General features: G+C 40.5%; 2 protein-coding genes across 3 annotated transcripts in view; both read right to left on the bottom strand.

The window, feature by feature from the left end:
• Positions 1-793: 793 nt before the first annotated feature.
• On the bottom strand, positions 794-6426 carry LOC114240780 (vasotab). Its single transcript, XM_028171459.2, has 3 exons — positions 6301-6426; positions 4337-4540; positions 794-1161 (listed from the first exon to the last, which is right to left on the bottom strand). Exons 1-3 carry the CDS (start codon positions 6326-6328, stop codon positions 1103-1105), a joined length of 291 nt encoding a protein of 96 aa, XP_028027260.2. The 5' UTR covers positions 6329-6426; the 3' UTR covers positions 794-1102.
• Positions 6427-13260: 6834 nt separating this feature from the next.
• The window catches only part of Kdm3 (Lysine demethylase 3), a 168568-nt gene continuing 159369 nt past the window's right edge, over positions 13261-22459 (bottom strand). For both annotated transcript variants that reach the window (XM_089737227.1, XM_089737228.1), the window contains 8 exons: positions 21346-21550; positions 19076-21256; positions 18834-18981; positions 18592-18722; positions 18169-18260; positions 16715-16928; positions 15043-15570; positions 13261-14910 (listed from right to left, as the gene is read on the bottom strand). In XM_089737227.1, coding sequence (XP_089593353.1) covers positions 13873-14910; positions 15043-15570; positions 16715-16928; positions 18169-18260; positions 18592-18722; positions 18834-18981; positions 19076-21256; positions 21346-21550 — 4537 coding nt within the window. In that variant the 3' untranslated portion in view covers positions 13261-13872. The remainder of the gene's footprint in view (positions 14911-15042; positions 15571-16714; positions 16929-18168; positions 18261-18591; positions 18723-18833; positions 18982-19075; positions 21257-21345; positions 21551-22459) is intronic.

The raw sequence follows: 22459 nt of genomic DNA, 5'->3' as shown, positions 1-22459 counted from the left end.
CGAAGATTTCGGCGAGTAAATTAACTCAGAGACACAGCCCACTAAGTTTCTCGCCGAATCATCTCTGTGAATTGCGATTCCGATCCGGTGGTTAGATTCAGCGAAGCATTACCGTTGCTACGGCTAGTGTTAGGAAATTTGTTAGGCTGGGCCCCGTGAGCTTCGCCTACAGGTTCGGTGAAGTTGTTAGAACCTCTCGAGCTTACCAAGATAGGTAGGCAAAATAAAAAACAAAGAGCTAATAGAAACTTTTACATTATGCTGACACCATCATCAGCAGTAAGAGTTCCACTGAAGGACGTAAATTACTATGCTTTTTTGCGTAAATGGGAAAACGAACTTAAGAACCAAGTGGTGTTAAGTGGTCGCCGAAGCCTATAGTGATCACAGAGATATGAGATATGGGCTCGCGACATCTCGGTTAACTACTAGCTAACCCCATCCGTATCGGCTGAGCTCGTGCTTGCCCACCCATGGTGGTAATGACCACCACCACCAATCCCCCCATACATGACAAAAGTTTGCCGCAACAACCTGTCGTGCTCAACCCGCGTCTATATCTGTTGTGTATTTCTATGTTTATTTTAATTTTTTTTTTTTTTAATAAATTGACATTTTTGCTATAAATATTGCTAACGTCCTTGGGCGACGGCAACCACTCACCATCAGGTGGGTCGTACGCTCGTCTGCCTAATAGGACAATAAAAGTTACCTTTACTAATTAAAACGCTAAAGTATAATAGTATTAATTATGAACACATAATATTAATAGATTTTAAATACAAAACAAAAGTTTTGTTAAAGCTTTTAATATGCGCATACATATAACGAGGTAATTATTGTATTACTTATTAAAGATCATTAATTATTTCGTTTACAGTGACTACATTTCTGTTTAAACGACGTCAAGAAAACGTAAAACATTTTTGATTTTTTTATAAATGCAATAACAACAAAAAGTGACATCGTAAATTGATGTTGCAATAAAAAAATTCCAATAGAAAGCAAGTTTAATATGCCAATATTACGAGTATAATTTATCGAAAGCAATGCTGTTAGTACCTACTATAAACAATGTAATTAATTATTGTTTCTTCAGTGTTCAAGAGAGACGGATGCCATCTGATCCAGGACACTGGCCTTTACTGATCTTGCGCAACGCTGTAATGAATAAAAATAAAAATGTTAGTAATATATTTTTTTATTGCTTGGATGGGTGGACGAGCTCACAGCCCACCTGATTTTAAGTGATTACCGGAACCCATAGACATCTACAATGTAAATGCCGCCTTGAAACATGGGTTCTAAGGTCTCACTTTTACCAGTACAACGGCTGCCTCACCCTTCAAACCGAAACGCATTACTGCTTCACGGCAGAAATAGGCAGGGCGGTGGTACCTACTCGCGCGGACTCACAAGACATCCTAACACCTGTAAAAGTAGTAGTAGCAGTAGTTATTAATTATCATTATAATTGTCGTAATGAAATATGAATGAAATATAAATACTGAGACCTTACAACTTATATCTCAAGGTGGGTGGCGCATTTACGTTGTAGATGTCTATGGGCTCCAGTAACCACTTAACAACAGGTGGGCTGTGAGCTCGTCCACCCATCTAAGCAATAAAAAAAAAAAAAAAGAAATGCTCTCACATTCTCTTCTGGGCTCGCTTAACCTCAGACTAAGTTAACTCGATGCCTTGATCTGATGTTTATACCAATAATTTCCTTATGGAAATCGTGATGATTTTACCAACGATCGTCGCTTCGTTCCAATCAACCATAACACTTCTTTATTGGAGAAACTGCTTCGAGCAATGTGATTGGACCTCCATCTTAAATTACGGTACGCAATTTGGTGTACGGTGCGTTGCTTCCACCATGTGCTTCAGATGAACGCGTTAGCATTATTGGAAACGAAATGAAAAATCGACCTATGTATTAAAAAAAACATATTTTCTCAAAAACAAAAATAAAACTGATCACATGTAATTGGGCCGCATAGCACCAAGCAATATTTCAATGCACAATCGATAAATAATCCAATAGTTTAGGCTTCGACCTAATCTTAAGGTGGGTTCGTCTTAACTTGTCTACGGACTCCGGTAAAAACAGTATTCAGCACCAGGACCAGTGCATCTGATGCCAAAAAAATAAATAAATAAAATATGTATTTTTTCTTATTTAACTCAAGTATTGCGGATTACCAAAACAATAAATAATAGTATAAAGCCTTTTTTTTTTCAATAAATAACACGGATCTACTTTAAATGACACTCCTATTCAATATTTAAATCCAAAGTAATCTAAACAATGCAGCGAAAAACAAGTTACTGCCCGGAACGATGTCATTGTGAATTACATCACCGTCACGGCTTCATGCCTATGCGAATTTGATATAATCTATTGTGTTATTTTGTGCAACTTTTAAATACATTTTACAGGTACAATAATTCATAGAATTTCAATTCAATTTCAAATGTTTTGATGCTTTATTTAAATGTAGAATGGAACACCTAACAGAATTATACATCTAAGTCCATCATGAGCTAGACGTGTTTGTATTTGCTATAATAAGAACTAAAGCGAGACGCTAAGTTGCCCTAATCTCCAGTGACAGTTTAAACCTTCGATTTTAGTTTAAACTATGATTGATATTATAGGCCTTAATCAAGAAAGATACTTAGGTCAGCTGTGAACACAAGAATAAAAATAAGGTAGGACCAATCGTTGCTTTCAGTGAAATACATATTTACTTTTACTACCAAAATAAGAGTTTAGTGTTCTTGTGAATTACGGTAAATTACCTACAATTAACAAAAAAAGGTCACTGGTCACTCATGACAAAAATACATTTTAGATGGGTTTATTAATTTCATAATTAAATCTTCATCCAAAATATGTTTTTTTTTTATTGCTTAGATTGGTGGACGAGCTCACAGCCCACCTGGTGTTAAGTGGTTACTGGAGCCCATAGACATTACAATGTAAATGCGCCTACCACCTTGAGATATAAGTTCTAAGATCTCAGTATAGTTACAACGGCTGCTCTACCCTTCAAACCAAAACGCATTATTGCTTCACGGCAGAAATAGGCAGGGTAGTGGTACCTACCCGTGCGGACTCACAAGTGGTCCTACCACCAGTTTAAATGTATATTGAGCTCTTACATTCCTGAATTAAAAATCACAATAGTTAACAACGTTAATCGTGTAGTATCGACCCTATATTGCAACAATATCGGACGGAAGTAGTTCTTACTGGAAAAAGTGAGCTAATACTACGTGATTCACGATTAAGGGCACCAGCTAACAACATAATGTAGTAACTAAAGTGGAACGAACGAGATCAAAACAGGAAATGTCCAATTCTAGAGGAAAACTTCAATTAAGGTGATACAATAAACTTGACAACGTAATGAAAAACGTCCTCCAAGAACTCCGAAATCGAGTAACAAGGTTTTTTAGACCACGGTCATTTATGAATTCCTTGAAAAGCATAGAATTACGGTGTGCCACGATAAATGAACGCCGATAAAGCACACTCGGCACACAACAAATAATTTTTTATGCTTCTTGAAAACTGAAATATATATTTAACTTGTTAACTTAACACTTGTTTAACTACTAGAGGTCCCGCAGTAGTCGAAATTCGACTATAATTAATTGGAATTGTAAGTTTGTACACTATTATGATTGTATTTTATACTTCTATAATCACAAATTTCGCCAAGACCACACTATAAAAAATATTAACAAAGACAAACAATATTTAATCTATTCTCAATTTGACAACAGACGCCAAGAACAAAAGTTTGACAACAAATAGTATGCATGCGTGTGTGCGTCAAATACATGGTATGTAGTGTGTGTAATGTTTTCTTTATTGATTTAATGTATCTTTTATGCATTATTTTAAAAAAATATTAGCATTGTGCACTTCTTCTCTATATTCTCTATAAGTGTGGAAAATTTCATATTCCTCCGTCCGCGCAATTTTCGTAAAAAGGGATACACAGTTTTTGCTTCACGTATTAATATATAGATTACTTTACACTAATTACTTTGTAAATATATTATACTTTTTTTTATTGCTTAGATTGGTGGACGATCTCACAGCCCACCCGGTGTTAAGTAGTTACTGGAGCCCATAGACATCTACAACGTAAATGCGCCACCCACCTTGGGATATAAGTTCTAAGGTCTCAAATATAGTTACAACGGCTGTCCCACCCTTCAAACCGAAACACATTACTTTTTTACGGCAGAAATAGGCAGGGTGGAGGTACCTACCCGCGCGGACTCACAAGAGGTCCTACTACCAGTAAATACTTACTATCTTTGTGTTCGCAATTGTAGTTGTTCATGACACACTCGTTTCCGAATGACTTGGGTTTCTCTCCTGTCTTTCCAGCGCAGATAGGGTCAAGATTAGCTGTGGTGCAGTCCTGCATGCAGGCCTTTTTGCGCTCAGCATCAGCCTTCACCTGCTTCAGGTCCAGCTTGTCGGGACGGCACGACACCGCCACGAACAACACAGCTGGAATTGTTTAGAAAAATCTCCTAAAGCCTTGTGTTTATCAGTCCAAGAGAACGGTAGCTCGTTCTTGATAGAGGAAGTCGATAGTGTGTTATTAAGGAAAAAATCGCATATAACATGAACAACGTAGATCTAGGTTGCTGCATTCATTTACTTAAATAGAATAATTTATTGTAAAAATTTTTTCCTGTTTTCCCATTCTCGTTTATTCTTAAATTTACTAAAAGTTAGTTACATCACTATACGATCCGAAACGATACCTCGAATTGTGCCTAATGAAATATGTGCAGCGTTATCCCTAATCACAATTTCAGTAATTCATTGAGTTTTAACTTGCTTCTATTAGAAATATATATCAACGTAATTGTGACAAACACCAAGATTTTCAATGAACTTGAAAATTTGGACACATACAAGGACCGAAGACAATCCAATGATCTTATACTTTGTCTTAAGGTCCAAACTAGGAACTGGGATAACGATACATTATTTTTAATTAATAATTCGGTTTGCTGTTAAAGCGTGTTCCCTTTTTGTTGTTTTTAAATTATATATTTTTAACAATCACCTAAAGAAATTCAATACTAAGCGAAAGAACATTTTTAAAATCTACGAAAATAGAACAATTAAATGTTCGTTTGCTAATCACTTTTTAAATCCCTATTCATAACTACTAATATAAGTTGTTGGTTATGATAAAATCATTTAAAAGAAAATGAAATGAATAATTTAAGTTTGATATTGATTATTTTATGTTTTACTGCTATAAGTTAACAGGCCACAAGGTGTTAATACCAGCGCTTGCTATGAAAGATGAGGTCGTTCACAATTTTATGAGTTAGGTACTCCCATTGCTGTCCCACCTTTTAAACCGAAGCGCGTAATTTTGAGGCAAAAATAGGCAGCATAGTGGTACCTACACGCATCAGCCATGAGTAAATTTGAGCATATTTCGCCTTACTGAACAAAGCTTACTGTTTATTTAAATCCGATTAAGAGTCTCCGGTCCCTCATGACAGGTCCGCCTGATGCTTATTGAGAACATGAGCGCATTCATACGGTTTTTTTCATTGCATTGAAAGCAATTATTATGTACGTACTAATTGACAGACTGAAAAAATGCGAACAAGGTACTGACGAAAACAGCAAAGTTTTGTTTTCCTACCTAAGCTGATAGCCTTGAGAGGCTATTTCAACGTAACCTTAACTAGTAGTTGAGCTCATCGGGTTCAGGCCTGACGTTGTTGCTAACACGAACCCTAGCAAAAGCCGTGCTTCGCAGAATCTACCACCCGATCGGAAGCGCGACCCACTGAGAAGATCCGACGAGAATCTCAATGGGCTGTGTCTGTGGGTTAATTTACTCGTCGTGCCCTTCGTCGCAAGCGACGGGTTCGACGAGAACAATGACCGGTGCTTGAGGTACCTAAAAGCACCGTTAGTGGATCGAGAGGATCCGAAATGACGTGTTTTGGGCGACGTCGACTGCTTTTCATTCTGTCAGCAAAGTAATGAACCAATTTTAAATTTATAGTTGTTCTGGAAATGGAGTTCATTCTACGCAGAAATTACAAATGAGAAACAAACAATGTACTATGTCCTTACGTTGAAATCAATAGAACATTTCATTGCAAAACTGTTGAATTAATTGTGGAAAAAAACTATAGCTGCGTTGCATAACATAAAAAACACAAAAACAATTTAATTAGCACTATCACTAGGCAATTTTATGAACAAAAATAAGATAAATATAATCTTACCGAAAGCAAAGAAAATAATGGTCTTCATATTGGAACGAAACTGATGAATTCGGTGGACCAACTTGCACTAGACTCCGCGAAGCTTGAATTCTCGGACCTTTTTATAACCTGTCCGAGTGTGGAGGAGGTACCAGCACCGATAATATCAAACAGACGAACAACTAGTGAACAAAATCATCATTCGCGTCCATTGCCATCTTTGTTGTATGGAATGGAATCGAAACAAAAAGGACAAGGTAGTGTATAGTGAATAAAGACTTTATCTCGTAGTTGAGGTCATCACTTAATACATAAATAAGATTATTTTAATGAACGTGGATTTATGAGCCAACTAACCAAATGGGGTTCATTGCTTCGTGTCATACAATCTGTATTTTTTATAAGTATAAACAATTTATTAGGTATTTTAAATATAGCATTAATCTTTGTAAAAAAAAATATCAGTTTTTTAGAAAAAGTTTCATTAAAATTTACATTTGATAGATTTAGAGATCTCTTTACTATTAATTTTTCCTCCCTTAAACTTAACACGTGATACCTTTAAATTTAAAATATGTCTATTAGTATTAATGAAACATTATTTTCATAGTAAGTTTTCAAAACCGTTGTGTAATGTACTTTTATGCATACATTAAAGAAGTCATTAGAAAATAGCTAAATGACTGCAGTTGGACTTATTGTACAATCAATCTTACAGTTTAGTCTATCTTCTGTCGTATATATAAACTGAAGTATAATACTGGTTAATAAAATTGGATTAATCCGTACCATATCTGATTTGAAGCAGATAAAACGCCATCGTATTCCTCGTAACGGGATATCCTTGTTGTCCTTTCGATGTGATTTACTTTGGTCGATTTTTCTTTTTAGTGATATCTGTTGATGAATAGCAGAACTAACAAACCGAGTTTTGTTTTGGACTTAATGTTTAGCTTTAAATCGTTATTCAATTCATTTTCTTTAAAATTTTAAGCATAACAAATAAAGTTACAACCATATATTCCAATAACTGATACAGGTCACAAAAAGTTACGTAGCACCTAAATCATAAATCTACAGAAATGTTAAACGTATTTAAAAATGTTCAAACATTTTCGTAAAAACATGAGTGTGACATCTATTATCGAGTATAAAAAACTATAGTATGAAATTCACCCGATAGATGTCACTGTTAAGTAGATTTGCTGTACTGACATCGTATATGGACATTACACTTGTTACACTTATTATAATAGCCGGCAAACTTCTTGAGCATTTGTTGACGTAGTGGGGGTAAGTTCGCGCATGGTACACTCACGTGCAAAAACATTATTTACTCTGCGTCATAATGCTATGAAATTATTAAAATCAACATATGTATTTATTTATATATTTATTAGAACATGAACAAAAAATATAGGTTAATAATTGTAATAATTTAATCTTGGGGTAAAATAGATATTCCTTCTATTAAGTCAAAACTAGAGCTGTGCCAGGTCTTGGTTCAGTTGAAGCGAAGCTGGTATTTGTAATTTTTTTTTAATCATAATCTTGAACATAATCATCATCACCGTTTTCATCACCCGAGTCGCTATCATCGTGATGAGTCGACAATTAATTATTTTCTGAAGATATTCGATTCGTAGTAATGGAATGTTACTTTTTTTAATTACAAGCTTCCGATTATTTTCTGTTTTTTTTTCCATCTGAAGCCTAGCTCTTTCATAATTCGTCGTAAACTTCATTCCGAGCCATTAAAATTTATATCTTCTTTAAAATTTTCGAAGCCTTTCTACAGTACGGAGTTTCGCTGCTTGTTATGTAGTTATTATGATTACATCTTTTTATTACAGATTGAACGAAACTACCATTCCGGCAACTTTCTTCTTCCCTGATCTTTTCTTACCCGGAGTCCGAAACACGGCAAGCAAGCCAGAGCCTTTAGCTTCGTTAATAATGCACCTAACAGTACTCACTGATGTTTTTGTTACTTCCGAAGTCTGTTTTACTTTTTCCATATCATTCTTCCCCTGTTTTATAATGAAGCAATATACGTCGTACACAATTTTTCTACCCTTTGTTTTGAATACTACACCAGTTTGTCGCGGCATAGTGTATTTTTTATAAAAAATCAACAAACACTCAACAAATAGCAATGGCAACAAAGGTAACAAGCAATTATAACAAATAACTTAACGATTAATAACGATAGACTTTTCACTGTACGCAAGCGTACTTTTGGGAGCAAGCGGAACGAGGGCGCGGTGCGGGGCGCAAGGTTCGACTGATCTACCAATAACGCGATCGATACGATTTCCCCTGCCGTCGCGCCTCACCCTTACCACCAAAGTGAAATGAAATTCGGTTCTGCGCAGTCAAGGTCATTTGCTCAAGAAGTTTGCCGGTTACTATACTGGTGGTAGGACCTCTTGTGAGTCCGTGCGGGTAGGTACCACCATCCTGCCTATTTCTGCCGTGAAGCAGTAATGGGTTTCGGTTTGAAGGGTGGGGCAGCCGTTGTAACTATACGTGAGACCTTAGAACTTATATCTCAAGGTGGGTGGCGCATTTACGTTGTGGATGTCTGTGGGCTCCAGTAAGCACTTAACTGTCATTATTGTAACTCATAGATAGTGCAACGCAACGTGAAATTTTTAAGCAAGGTATAATAGCCGGCAAACTTTTTGAGCATTTGTTGACGTAGTGGGGGTAAGTTTGCGCATGGTACACTCACGTGCAAAAATATTATTTACTCTGCGTCATAATGCAATTAATTATTAAAATCAACATATGTATTTATTTATATATTTATTAGAACATCAACAAAAAATATAGGTTAATAATTGTAATAATTTAATCTTGGGGTAAAATAGATATTCCTTCTATTAAGTCAAAACTAGAGCTGTTGCCAGGTCTTCGTTCAGTTGAAGCGAAGCTGGTATTTGTAATTTTTTTTTCGTTATCATAATCTTGACCATTATCATCATCACTGTTTTCATCACCCGAGTCGCCATCATCGTGTTAAGTCGACATAGGGCTCATCGGTGTAGTTTACGACTCGGTCGGTTCGATCTTCTTTTTTGTCTATAATTAATTATTTTTTGAAGATATTCGATTCGTAGTAATCGAATGTTACTTTTTTCAATTACCAGCTTCCGATTATTTTCTGTTTTTTTTTTCCATCTGAAGCCTAGCTCTTTCATAATTCGTCGTAAACTTCATTCCGAGCCATTAAAATGTATATCTTCTTTAAAATTTTCGAAGCCTTTTTATTACAGATTGAACGAAACTATCCATTCCGGTAACTTTCTTCTTCCCTGATCTTTTCTTACCCGGAGTCCCAAGCACGATGAGCAAGCCAGAGCCTTTAGCTTCGTTAATAATGCACCTAACAGTACTCACTGATGTTTTTGTTGTTTCCGAAGTCTGTTTTACTTTTTCCATAATATCATTCTTCCCCTGTTTTATAATGAAGCAATATACGTCGTACACAATTTTTCTACCCTTTCTTTTGAATACTCCACCAGTTTGTCGCGGCATAGTGTATTTTTTATAAAAAATCAACAAACACTCAACAAATAGCAATGGCAACAAATTCAACAAGCAATTATAATAAAATATAACTTAACGATTAATAACGATAGATTTTTCACTGTACGCAAGCGTACTTTACGCAAGGTTCGACTGATCTACCAATAACGCGCTCGATACGATTTCCCCTGCCGTCGCGCCTCACCCTCACCACCAAAGTGATCTAAAATTCGGTTCTGCGCAGCCAAGGTCATTTGCTCACGATGTTTGCCGGTTACTATATCAGTGTGCTTAGAGCGAGTTTGTAACGTTCTCGATAGCGTAAAAAATTACTCAAATTTGTATGGAGTTCGGAATACAATTAACCATACTAGTTCACATTTAAATTATATTAACTACAATCTCAGGTAATCCATGAGTTACAACTAAAAACTGATAAAAGCGAAATCAAATTCAGGGAAGATGCTCAGCCAATATAAAGTACTTATTATATTTTATTAGTTATTTTGATATTTTGTCAAGGAAAGGAATACGTTAAAGACCTAAAAGCAATTCTTTACTTTTCTTATTGTCTTGACATCACACCGGTGATCCTTCCCGTGGAACCCGTCACTTGCGACGAAGGGCTCGGTGAGTAAATTAACCCACAGACACAGCCCACAGAGTTTCTCGCCGGATCTTCTCAGTGGGTCGCGTTTCCGATCCGGTGGTAGATTCTGCGAAGCACGGTTCTTGCTAGGGTCATGTTAGCAACAACGGCAGGTTTGAGCCCTGTGAGCTCACCTACTCGCCTGGTGACGCTGACGTGATCTCTAAGGACCATCAGCTTAGGTAGAAAAAAATATATTTCTGAACCTTACCGATTAATGATGAAATATGCATAGAGTTGTCTGTTGCTAGATAAAGAAGATGCAAAAATAAATTAATGATTTTTTTTATATGAAAAAAATATGCAATGCAGGTATGTATTAGCCCAATATTATTTAACTACGTTTTGCTTAACAAAACTTTCAACAGATGACGCTAGAAGACACAAATACAAAACCCAGCAAACTTGTGCTAGCTGTACATGTAGCGGAATAGCGTCTTCAGCGTCTTCAAGCGCCATAGCGGACACATTTCTGCCCGGTATAGAATTACCCATTCAATGATTAGACAGTAGACACTACTAAAACACAGGTTTGTGATACCTTGTGAAACAGTGAAAATTATGTAAATATTTTTGTTTCATATGGGATGGATTCACGATGAGACACCAATCTGGAACGCAGTGGAAGCAGAGAATTGGGCGTTGCAAGATATCCGGCAAATTAGCAGAACAATAAGAAAACACTAATTTACATATTGAGATTGAGGCATTCACAGGATTCAATGTCAGCGAGCAAGTTTTCATACTCCGAATTTGTCTTTTACCCGTTACACTACTACTCTTGCTATGTAGGACCAGTGTTAGCAAACTCTCTCAGATTGAGCCCGTGAGCTCCTCTACCTCTCCACGTGTAGTTGAAAGTCATTTTTTTCCTACCTATGCTGATAGCTTTGAGAGGCTTATCAGCTTCGCCCTAATGTGTAGGTGAGCTCACGGGGCTCAAACCGGAGTGTTGCTAACATTGGCCCTAGCAAGAGCAGTGCTTCGCAGAATCTACCACCGGATCGGAAACGCGACCCACTGAGAAGATCCGGCGAGAAACTCAGTGGGCTGTGTCTGTGGTTTAATCCGCTCGTCGAGCCCTTCGTTGCAAGCGACGGGTTCGACGAGGACGGTGACCGGTGCTTGTGGTACCTACCTAAAAGCACCGTTAATGGATCGGGAAGTTCCGTAATGACGTGTTTTGGGCGACGTCAACTGTTTACCATTCGGTCTACAGGATCGGGTATGTAGTTGCCAGCGGCCACGACGAGAGGGTTCTCATGTTGTGCCGCCTTCTGAAAGTGGCGCAGTGATGCCGACTGTAGATACTTACTGACTGAGTCAAGTTCCTGGTCATCATGGAGGTCTACGTTCCCTAGGAACCATGGTGCTCCGACGGCTATCCTGCAAAATCGGGATTGAATAACCTGAAGGGGTTTCAAGTTAGTGCGGGCCGCGTGAGCGAACACTACGCTTGCATACGTTATGACGGGGCGTATGTAAGTTTTGTAGAGTGTAACAGTCTTAGGGGCGATGCCAGCGGCCTCAAGCGTCGCCGCTGGCGGCCTCGTGCCGCCTCCAGACTGCACGCGTCTAGTCTCCTCTTGACTAGTTTAGTTTCTTCATTCGGCAATGATCGTGTAATAAAAATGAAACTCGCAAAATTATAATTTGTGTAATTACTGGTTGTAGGACCTCTTGTGAGTCCGCGCGGGTAGGTACCACCGCCCTGCCTATTTCTGCCGTGAAGTAGTAATGCGTTTCGGTTTGAAGGGTGGGGCAGCCGTTGTAACTATACTTGAGATCTTAGGACTTATATCTCAAGGTGGGTGGCGCATATACGTTGTGGATGTCTATGGGCTCCAGTAACCACTTAACACCAGGTGGGCTGTGAGCTCGTCCATATGGGTGTACGAGCTCACAGCTTATATAAGTAATAAAAAAAAACGTTTGTTTGGAGTGAACATGATGGAATTGGTTATTATATATGACCGCGGTGCCGCGAGCGGACTCGTGTCGCCGCTGGCAGCCGCGGGCAGAACCACCGACAAGACGCACGCGGCGCGCGGCTGCTCGCTTCACCGCGGGTAGGCAGCGGCAGTGTCGCGACCTTTTCTAGCTTTTCAAGCGATACTGATCTTTTAAGTATATCTAAGATAAAGTTTAAAATTATTTCACACTGAAAGTGCTCGCCGCGACGCTGCCATTCCGGTGTGACTCGGCCCTTAGCTACCAATGATTAGTTAGAGAAAAAAAATCAAATAAAATAAACGGCCCCAATTTATTGACACTAGTAGTTTTATTATTGTTACCCTTATCCTGTGTATCATGTTATGTATCTGTTAAATATGATTGATAGCCATTATTCTTATGAATAATGGAGTCATCGACCCAGTGTCTGTCAATAGGGACATCTATGTATATTATTTACCTATATGAACTTTGATATAACGTACATTGAGTTTTTCTAGTGATCGACTTCAAGTAACCTCGGTGATTAAATGAAGATTGTGGAACAAAACATAATACTATTGTAGGAAGGACTACCTAACAAATATCATTATTGTTTTTTTTTAATTATGAATATCAGGTATTCCACTTTTTAGGCTAATGTACCGTAGATTATCCATTCTGTAGACGTGGAGTTTAAAAATAAGATGGCAGTCGAATTTGTTACGCCGACTTAAACCTCTACGTCGGCATAATTCTTGCGCATGACTATCAAATCTCAACTTTAGAAAAAAACTCCATGAAGAAACATACACATATGTAGAATTAATTTCGATATTTTAATGAGGGATTTAAAAACAAAACTACCATTAATATAAACATCTTTTTTTTTATTCCAACTTATAACCATACATAATATACACAGTACAAAAAAATCTTGCTAGTACAGCAAAGGACAAAACTAAATTGTCACGTACTTTAACTATCATTTTGTAACATACTAACCAAATTGAGAAATCTAATAATAGGATAAACTTATCTACACGCTGTGTTTTAATGTACAATGCTTCGAGCGAATATGTTTTACTTCAAAATACAATAACTTAAAAGTATACACTTCTTATAATGTACTCGATGGAATTCGAATTAAAATTTACACAATAGATACATACCATTATAGCTACAAGCTGTAGATAACTTGAAGAGTTTATTTGTATTTCGATTAAGGAACATAAAACATCCACATCTCAACGATATCACCATATTCAGACTAATTTACATTGCACATACTCCACTCGCGGCGAACGCGACGGACTAAAATCACATTTCGAGTACACTCACACACACAACTGGTACACAATCGAACGGACGCGCGGCGACTCACACAGCGCGCATCACACTCGCCCCCAATCTTACGTTAAATGCGGAACTTAGCTACGTTCGAGGTTGAGATCAAATGCGGGAGGTGTTCGCGACCCGACTCACTCGGCCTTCGCGAGAGCCTCCTCGAGGCAGCACAGGGAGTCCTTCACCGCGTGGTACACGATGTTCTTGATCTGCAGCTTGTCCTCCTTGTTGGAGTGCTGCCGCGACAGCTGCCGGAACTGCTGCGCGAGCTCGAAGCACCGCGACACGTTCTCGGGCGACACGAAGTCCTCCGCCACCTTGATGCAGTCCAGCAGGTTGCGCACCTGATGCGGCGCCCCCGCCGGCACGAACACGGCGTCCCCCGGACACTGCAGGATGGCGTACCCCTCCACGCCGTACTCGCGGTACAGCCGCTCGCGCAGCGCCGCGTCCAGGTACCAGGTCTGGTCGTGGACGGGGTCGTGCTGCGGGCGCGGGCGGGCACCGCGGTCGAGCTCAGCCCGCACGAGGAAGTCGCGGATCTTGTCGGCGTCCTTGGCGGCGTAGATGTGCCAGAGCGCGGCGGGCGGCTTGAGGCGGGCGCGGCGCCGGGACAGCACGTCCACGCCGGCCTCCTCGGCCGCGCGCGCCGCCTCCCGCGCTCGCTCGGGCGCGTCGGCGGGCGCGCTGGCGTGCACCATCACGTTGACGGCGTCGCTGACGTCGAGGTGCAGGTTGGTGGTCCCGCCGGCGCCACCGTACGCCGTGTACATCTTGGGTCCAAGGTCGGGTCGCACGAAGCACTCGGGCAGGCGCGCGGCCAGGTTCAGTTTCCCGTTGCGCGAGGTGTACTCGGAGAGAGGGAGAGCTCTCATGAGGTCGTCGAAGCGCGCCGGAAGCAGCTCGGCGAAGTCTTCGCCCGGAGGCCAGTCCTTGAGCTTGAGCACCATGGGAGCGCCGCGTTCGTCTCGCAGCCGCTTGACGGCGAGATCGAATCCATCCCAGAACTTCCTAGCGGGCTGGTTGGGTACGACTAGACCGGACGCGCAGTTCACTAGATCTACGCGAGTGTCACCGAAATCGCGTGAGAAACTTTCAGGAGACCACAAATCCTTATCGAGCAGAGCAGATACATCAGAGACTAGAACTGGTTGACCACGTTTCCACTGGTCCTGTAACCAAGAAATTATTTTTATTAATACCATTTTTTTTATTTTCTATAAATGTTCCATTCTTTTTTTTATTATTTAAATATTTACGTTAGGTTCTGAATTTTATAGTATAGTATTTATTTTGAAACAAACCTGGAAGGGTTTATAGTTGCCGGCGTGCACCGCATCAGTGAGGTGTAACAGTTTGCCGTCACAGAGCCAGGCGTGCGGGACATCAGGATAGAGAAGCTTCGATTCCGTCAGGGTCATAATTCTGACGGGCAGCTCCTCGCGGCTGCGTCCGCTCCTGTCGTAACGTTTAACCACATTCGAGAGAACGAACGGTTTCTCATCTTCGTCTTCGTCTTTCTTCTCGTCGACGATGCTGGAGATGACATCCTCGAGTGCGTCACTCTTGTTCTTCTTCTGTTTCTTCTTCGGTTGAACCTCTCCGCCTTCCGGAGCCGGCCTGATCAGTAACTCTCGCAACGTCGAATAATTTCCACCTTCATCCGAATCCGAGGTACTAGAATCGGACTTTTCGTCTTTACTCTCAGACTTTATGGGCAAATCCGACAGCCAGCTAACGATGGAACTGCCAGTCTTTACATTTTCAGATTTCACGGGAGACGAACCGTTAGTAGGAGTACTTTCTTCCTTGACGTCTTCCTTTTTCACATTCTACAAATAACACAGGCAAAATAGAACATTAGTCATTGGCTTATCATCAAACATATTTCAATATAGTTTTAGATGTTGGAGAGAATGAATGTAACTTTGGGAAATGCTAAATACTAGTATTCTCTAGTGGCAGCGTATTTAGCTCCAGGTCGTCCGGTGCCTATTTTTTCATTTTTGTCGTGAAGTGGTCATGCGTACTGGTCGGAATCTACATCTTAGTGCAATGACAATTTAGGGAGGTCCCTGAGCAACGGAAACCATCACGAGGTGAACTCAGACCCGTTCGAATTCGTTGGCGACTTAAAAGCTGAGGCTTTAGCCAAATATTTCAACGTGGAGAGGGCTGATTATTTTGTCTATAAGACGAAAAGACTTGAGGTGACGGCCAAAAACGTGGGATAGGTTAGAAAATGCTGAAGGAATAGAAGCTTTAGGGAAAATTTTTAACCTTAATTAATGAGATATCATAAATTTATCCTAGAATACGATGTAATAGCAGTATAGAGCAATCGCCAACCACTTTTACTGAAGTTAAGGTCCATTGTGCGCTCACACGGATACACACCACCTGCAATTATTGCTGACATGAATCAAACATTCATCCCAGTTTAGAAGGTGGGATACACGTTTAACAGTACAACTGAAACTACAATCTAGTTGTGATATCTTGTGGTCTTCTGTAACTAATTAATACCTATTGAGTTATTAAGTAAAGTCAGTTATAAAAAAATTGAATTGAATTTGAATTTGAATTGTTTGTCTTTATTGCGAGTAAATCTGTGATTATAGAAGTTTTTTTATTTTATTGCTTAGATGGGTGGACGATCTCACAGACCACCTGGTGTTAAGTGGTTACAGGAGCCCATAGACATCTACAACATTAATGCAGCCACCCACTTTGAGATATAAGTTCTAAGGTCTCAAGTATAATTACAACGACTGCCCCACCCTTCAAACCGAAACGCATTACTGCTTCACGGCAGAAATAGGCAGGGTGGTGGTACCTACCCGTGCGGACTCACAAGAGGTCCTACCACCAGTAACGAATAGTCTTTGACAATAGAATACTAAAAGTGTACACACTTATAATTTCAATTAATTATAGTCGATTTTCGTAGTTTAAGTGAATATTTTAAGTGAATACCTTATTGAGCGCGATCTGCAGCAGGTTCTTGGCTTGCTGTCGGTGTTGCGGCGAGGGCGCGGGCGCGTGTCCGCACGAGCACGCGGGCAGACCGAACACGGAGCGCAGGGTGTGCACGCGCGTCGCCGCCGCCCCCAGCGCGCCGCCCGCCGCGATCTGCGTGAGGAGCAGCCGCCGCGCGGGGTGCGGGCCGCCCATTGTACACGTCAACCAGCTGCAAACAAACAATACAACACTATTGTAGTTTAGAGTTTAGCGATCCGGAGACTTGAGAGGCTATGTCAGCATAATCGGGCGAGTAGATGAACTCGGGCTCAAGCCTGACGCTGTTGCTAACAATAATCCTAGCAAGAGCCGTGCTTCGCAGAATCTACCATCGGATCGGAAACGCGACCCACTGAGAAGATCCGGCGAGAAACTCAGTGGGCTGTGTCTGTGGATTAATTTATCCGCTAAGCCCTTCGTCGCAAGCGACGGGTTCGACGAGAACGATGACCGGTCCGAAGAGCGTGAATAAATTAAGCGTTATCAAACACTAGAAGATCCACTTTGACATAAAAGATCGGAATCGCAATTGGCATAGCGTCTTACTCTTGTATACAAAACTTCAAGGCAAAACTAGGCAGAGTAATGGAGAGGTACCGAACCGTGCCGGCTCCTAACATATCCTACCAACCAGAATCGCATTGATCTCAAGCCTGAGACGTTTCTCAGCTAATTAGGTGATTTCGTAAAAAAAACCGGACCAAACTCGTGTTGAACTACAAAAATCGTATTTGGGCCCAGCTAGAGGCGTATTGATATTGAATTAAAATTTAATATTCCGAATATTGTGAATTGAAAGTAACAATTATATCAGCATTTGAAAATGGAACACACTGGTGTACCAACTGGGCTGGCTGAAATTCTACGTTCCTGACTAATATTCGCAAAAACCTTGAAAATGCCACTACGGAAAGCAATATAATTATAAGTTAAAAACATATTTTTTGGAAAATAATACCTATATACATTATAATAATGATAATTGTATTCTACATTTTTTAAAATCATAGAACATGTGCAGGTGAAACCGTGGATCATAATGAAATCGTAATTATTGTCAATTGTGAAAACTGAATTTCTAGATAAGGCAATGCAAATATCTACCCAAGATTTTTAGCTTAATTAACTAGCCTTATTTTGTGTATATGTATAATAAAAAATCCACAGTGTGATCTATTGATTAAGTCATGAAAAATAAATAATAATAATATTATTATTAGCGAAGTTCTGTATAAAAATTAATAGGACATGTTGGAAGTTGGATCGCGAGGATAGCGTCATCCTTAAGCGCAAAGATATGATGTTTCGTAGCCAATGGCTTTCCCGTTCATTGTCTTTGGGTCGTTAGTAACATTAACTTCTAGTAAAAAGCTGAAAATTTTCGGGGTATTATTATATTTTCAACTTACCCAAAGGAATCTCTTTCTCCGTTAGTGGTAACATTGCTTGTACTACTTGTCTCACTACTCGAATTTGTGGTAGCTTCAGTTGTGGTTCTTGTCTGCAACATCACAGATAACAATTTTATAATTAGTTTGAACTCTTGTGAGTTTACGATTTTTAAATTACAACGCAGTTCATAAATGGATTTTAACTATTTCCTATTTAATTTGAAACTACTTGTACATTGCTCTCGTGTTTTTTATTGTCCTTATTTTATTTTAAGCGTTACGAAAACTTTAGATTTTACGGTCACAAACGAAAAAACTGTAACACCGCAAAAGTAGATGTTATTATGTTTACAATTCGAGAAAACCAAAGATTTTCTATTAATTAATGTCCGTCTTAATTTGTTTAATGTAACGTTAAAGATAATTTCTGTCAATATTTACCTTATAGCAGTCTAGGCAGACAACAAAGCCGCACTTCCCGCAAGTCCAGTGAAAGTTAAAAAGTGTGGTCTCACAAACATCACACATCTCACGAACTCCTTGTACAACACGTTTCCATGCTACTGTCTTATCTAAAACAAAGATAAAAATGTTTTGTTCTTTTCCAACCGTAAAAAAATATAAATTGTTATCTTTTTAATTGGAATTTGATTAATTTTGAGCGTAAATTGTAAAACACTTACCAGTATTCAAATGGTGCGATTCCGCTTCTTTCTCTTGTTGTAGCAGTTCACAGAACTGGTCTCCAATCTCCCTCAAAAGGAAGCAACTCATCTCAATGTCTAATTCGGCGGCACCGGCTGATGACGACAACCATAACTTCTTATCTTCCTGCAGATCAAAATAATATTGGTCAAAAAACATGCTTCCTCTTTATATAGTTTAATAAAGTATACAAGTGTTATGATCTAATAACGGCACATACCTCTTCGGCGTCCTTGTAAGGATCTGAGAAGCCGGCTATAGCCAACTGTCTGTTTTTAGCGTATTTCAGTCTTCGGAAAGCGTAGAAACGGCAGAAGATATTCGGCATATCTTTATCTCGCTGTGCGGGTGACCAGCGACACTCGCGACACTTGGCGAGACGCGGAGCAACCTCGAAACACGGTCCGCTCTGCAGAAAAGAGTCCTGTGGGGGTTTGACGGACGTGTTGCCAACGTTGCGGCGAGGCGGTTCCTCACGGCGCCGTCCGCCCCGGCCGCCGCCCCGGGACCTGCGACCACGCGCTCGACCAGCACCGCGTCTACTCGACGTGCTCCCGCTGCCACTTCCGCTGCCACCCGAATCTGAATCTTTATCATCGCTCTCTTTGTCACTTTCGCTTCCACTTTCGGCAGCGGCCTTCTTTCGTTTCGGTTCATCCCCGATCTTGCGGGCGACACTGCTCTTTTTCCGTTTTGCCTTTGGAGGTTTGCGTTTAGGGGGGGCCGAGGATTCGCGATCAGAGCTGGAACTGTCCTCTTCTACATCATCTACTCGACCGTTGGGCTCCTTTGTTTTTCGTGGTTTGGAAGTTTTTCGGACGGACCGTTGGATGGATTTCGCCGCGACTGGGACGGTAACGTTCGACCCAGAATCATCCTGCTCTGAATTTCGCGTGATCGTCATTGGAAGTGTTATACAAGTACCTCCTCCTCCCGAACAATCTCCCTCTCCTATTGGTGCGGTTTCGTGTCTCTGAAGCCATGCTTTTTTTCCAAGATGCCGCACTGGAGCTGAGCCATCACGTGGAGATGACGCAGCTTTCGCAGGTGTATCAGCGTCGCCACTTACAGAGACTGGAGGTGTCGCCGGTGGTGCAGGAGGAGTCGGTGCAGGTGGCGGTGCCGCAGCCTGTAGAGGAGACGCGACTAGGGGAGATACAGGTGTCGCTGGCGCCGGACTCGCGGCGAGCGCATGTCTTGGGGCCGGTGAAGCACCCGCTGCGCGTTCTGGTGTTTCGATACTTCCATCTGCAGATGGTACACGCACGTCGCATGGTGGTCCTGGCGCCAGCGGTGCTGGTTCAGACCCAGCGGAAGCGCGTGCTACACTTGCTGCTGCAGCTATAAGGGGTTGAGGTGCTGTTGATTCTTCAAGACGGCGTCGTTTCGCATCAGATTCCGACGGCGATGGCGAACCGAGTGCTGCTCTTCTTCTAGGGGATAATCGGTCGGAATCATCTCTAGGCACACCCAAATCTAAAGGTTGCGTTTGGCACGGTGACGTCGAGGTTGAATCAACGACATGCCGTGGACGAGGTTCAGGCGTTCGCGAATGTGCCGGTGGAGGAGGCCACGTTCTAGGCACCGGCGAGAACGTAGATGGTGGCGGATATGGTACAGGCGGAGGTTCCGCTTTTGCAATCGGTGGAGGTGGTGGTTCAACGGCGACGGCATAATGCGTGGATACTTGAGAATTACTAGGTTTTCCGTAAATATGTGGAGGTGCAGGACTCGAAACCTTCGGTTTTACTGGAGGAGCAGCTGCGTAGTAGGCCGGTGACCGTTGCAGCTGGGGCTTCGGTTGCGGCTGATACAGCCGTCGACCACTTTTATCCTGTGCAGGTAAAGCAGCAGTATGCGGAGCCGGCTGTAAGGTTTGGTGTGGAGGTGCATGAGGCGAAGGCCCCGTCCGATATGTTCGAGAAGGAAGGTAATGGGGGGAAGGATCATTTCGAGGCTTACTCGGATACTGATGATTTTGCTCGAGATGAATTTGTTTTGCATCGTGTTTTACTATAACCGTGTTTTTCTCTGAAACTAGTGGCGGTGGAGCCGGCAAATGTGGATCTTTTATTTTTTCGTAGGCTCTGTATGGAGGATAATTATAAGGTGCGAAATTTGGCTCTCCTTTGGGTAAGCCTGGATGTGACGAATTCTTATCTTGAGCCTTGGAAGATACAAGACGAGCATGTGGGGAGCAGTAGTCTCCTGGGGATGAAACGGGTGGCCGTGTGGATGTATGTTGAGGATGGGTGGGATGCGTAGGTGGATGTCCCGGAGGAGAATAATAATTGCGTTCCGACGTAGGTACCCGTAACCTATCGTGTTCTGGCGCTGGAGCAGCGCGGTTTGGTGTCAAGCTGTGCATTATCGACCATGTTAAATTATTCCGCTCTCCCCTCTGAAACAATTAGAATACGTATAATAACTACAATAAATTAAACTCACCCTTAATTGCCTTTGTAATTCGAACATTATTTTCGAACATACCTTTTGATTGGCTAGTCTCAGAGATTCTTCAAAATGCCTCGAAACAAGTTTAGAGGCAGCATTTTCTTGTTCCCTTCTTTCTTTATCTTCTCTTTCTTGTTTCTCTCTCTCTCGTTCTCTTTCTCTCTCCTGTTCTATTCTTTCTCTCTCTTTTCTCTCTTTCTGCTGTTTCTCCAGCATCTGTTGCTCTTGTTCCCTTCGTTCTCTGCAACAAAGAATCATTGCGCTATATATTTATGATCCATTTACTCACATTTCAATATATATATGTAATTGGATCAAGTACAAAGTACGTTTGGAGACAATAACAATACATTGAATTTTATTTACCAGCTCATGGAAAAATTCGATGTTTTTATAAGCTCATAATAAATAATTCTTGTTGCTTCTTGTTGCTTCAAAAAACCATTGTTGCTTCTTTGTTTATTATTTTGTTTTCAAAGTTTTGACAACAGTATCCCGCAATGTGTCAAAAACACTTACTACTAGCCACAATGAAAAATTATTAAGAACTCTTTTTCATTATTTTTTATTAAATTATTTATATGGGTTTTCTTGTTTAATCTAAATAAATTAGAAATTACTATTTTAGTGGTGCGCGATATTTAAAAAAATATTCAATTGAGCAAAATTGTCTGAATTTAGGCTAACTTAGAAAATACATCTACATTTTATTTTAATTATGTCAAACCAAAGTTAAAGGTATATATATATTCTTTGACCGTTAGGTGCTTTTTATTAATTTCATGCAATACAAACAAGTAACATGGCATCAATGAATTAAATGATAAATTAATGCAAATTCACAATTGTATATCAGCTGACTGACTGTACGTTTCATCGACCTTGGCCTACAACAACTTTCGGATGGTGACGTAATTCCGAACCTTGAATGGGTTCCATAAACCAGAATGCTGTTAACGTATCCAATTACGGCTCGACAAATTGTTGATCTTAATACATTTATTGGGTAACTATTAAATGATGTTTTAACTGACTTAATAGACATGGTTAACTATAGCTCGAATAGTCACCGATGTCACGAAATTTAGTTGTTAAGTTACTGGAAAAACGATAAAATCTAATTCCACAATTATACTTAAAAAAAATATAC

The sequence above is a fragment of the Bombyx mandarina genome, chromosome 23 (genome assembly GCF_030267445.1).
Source record: "Bombyx mandarina strain Sakado chromosome 23, ASM3026744v2".
Lineage (NCBI taxonomy): Eukaryota > Metazoa > Arthropoda > Insecta > Lepidoptera > Bombycidae > Bombyx > Bombyx mandarina.
The sequence above is the reverse complement of the archived record's forward strand: the minus strand, read 5'-3'. Positions and strand labels throughout refer to the sequence as shown.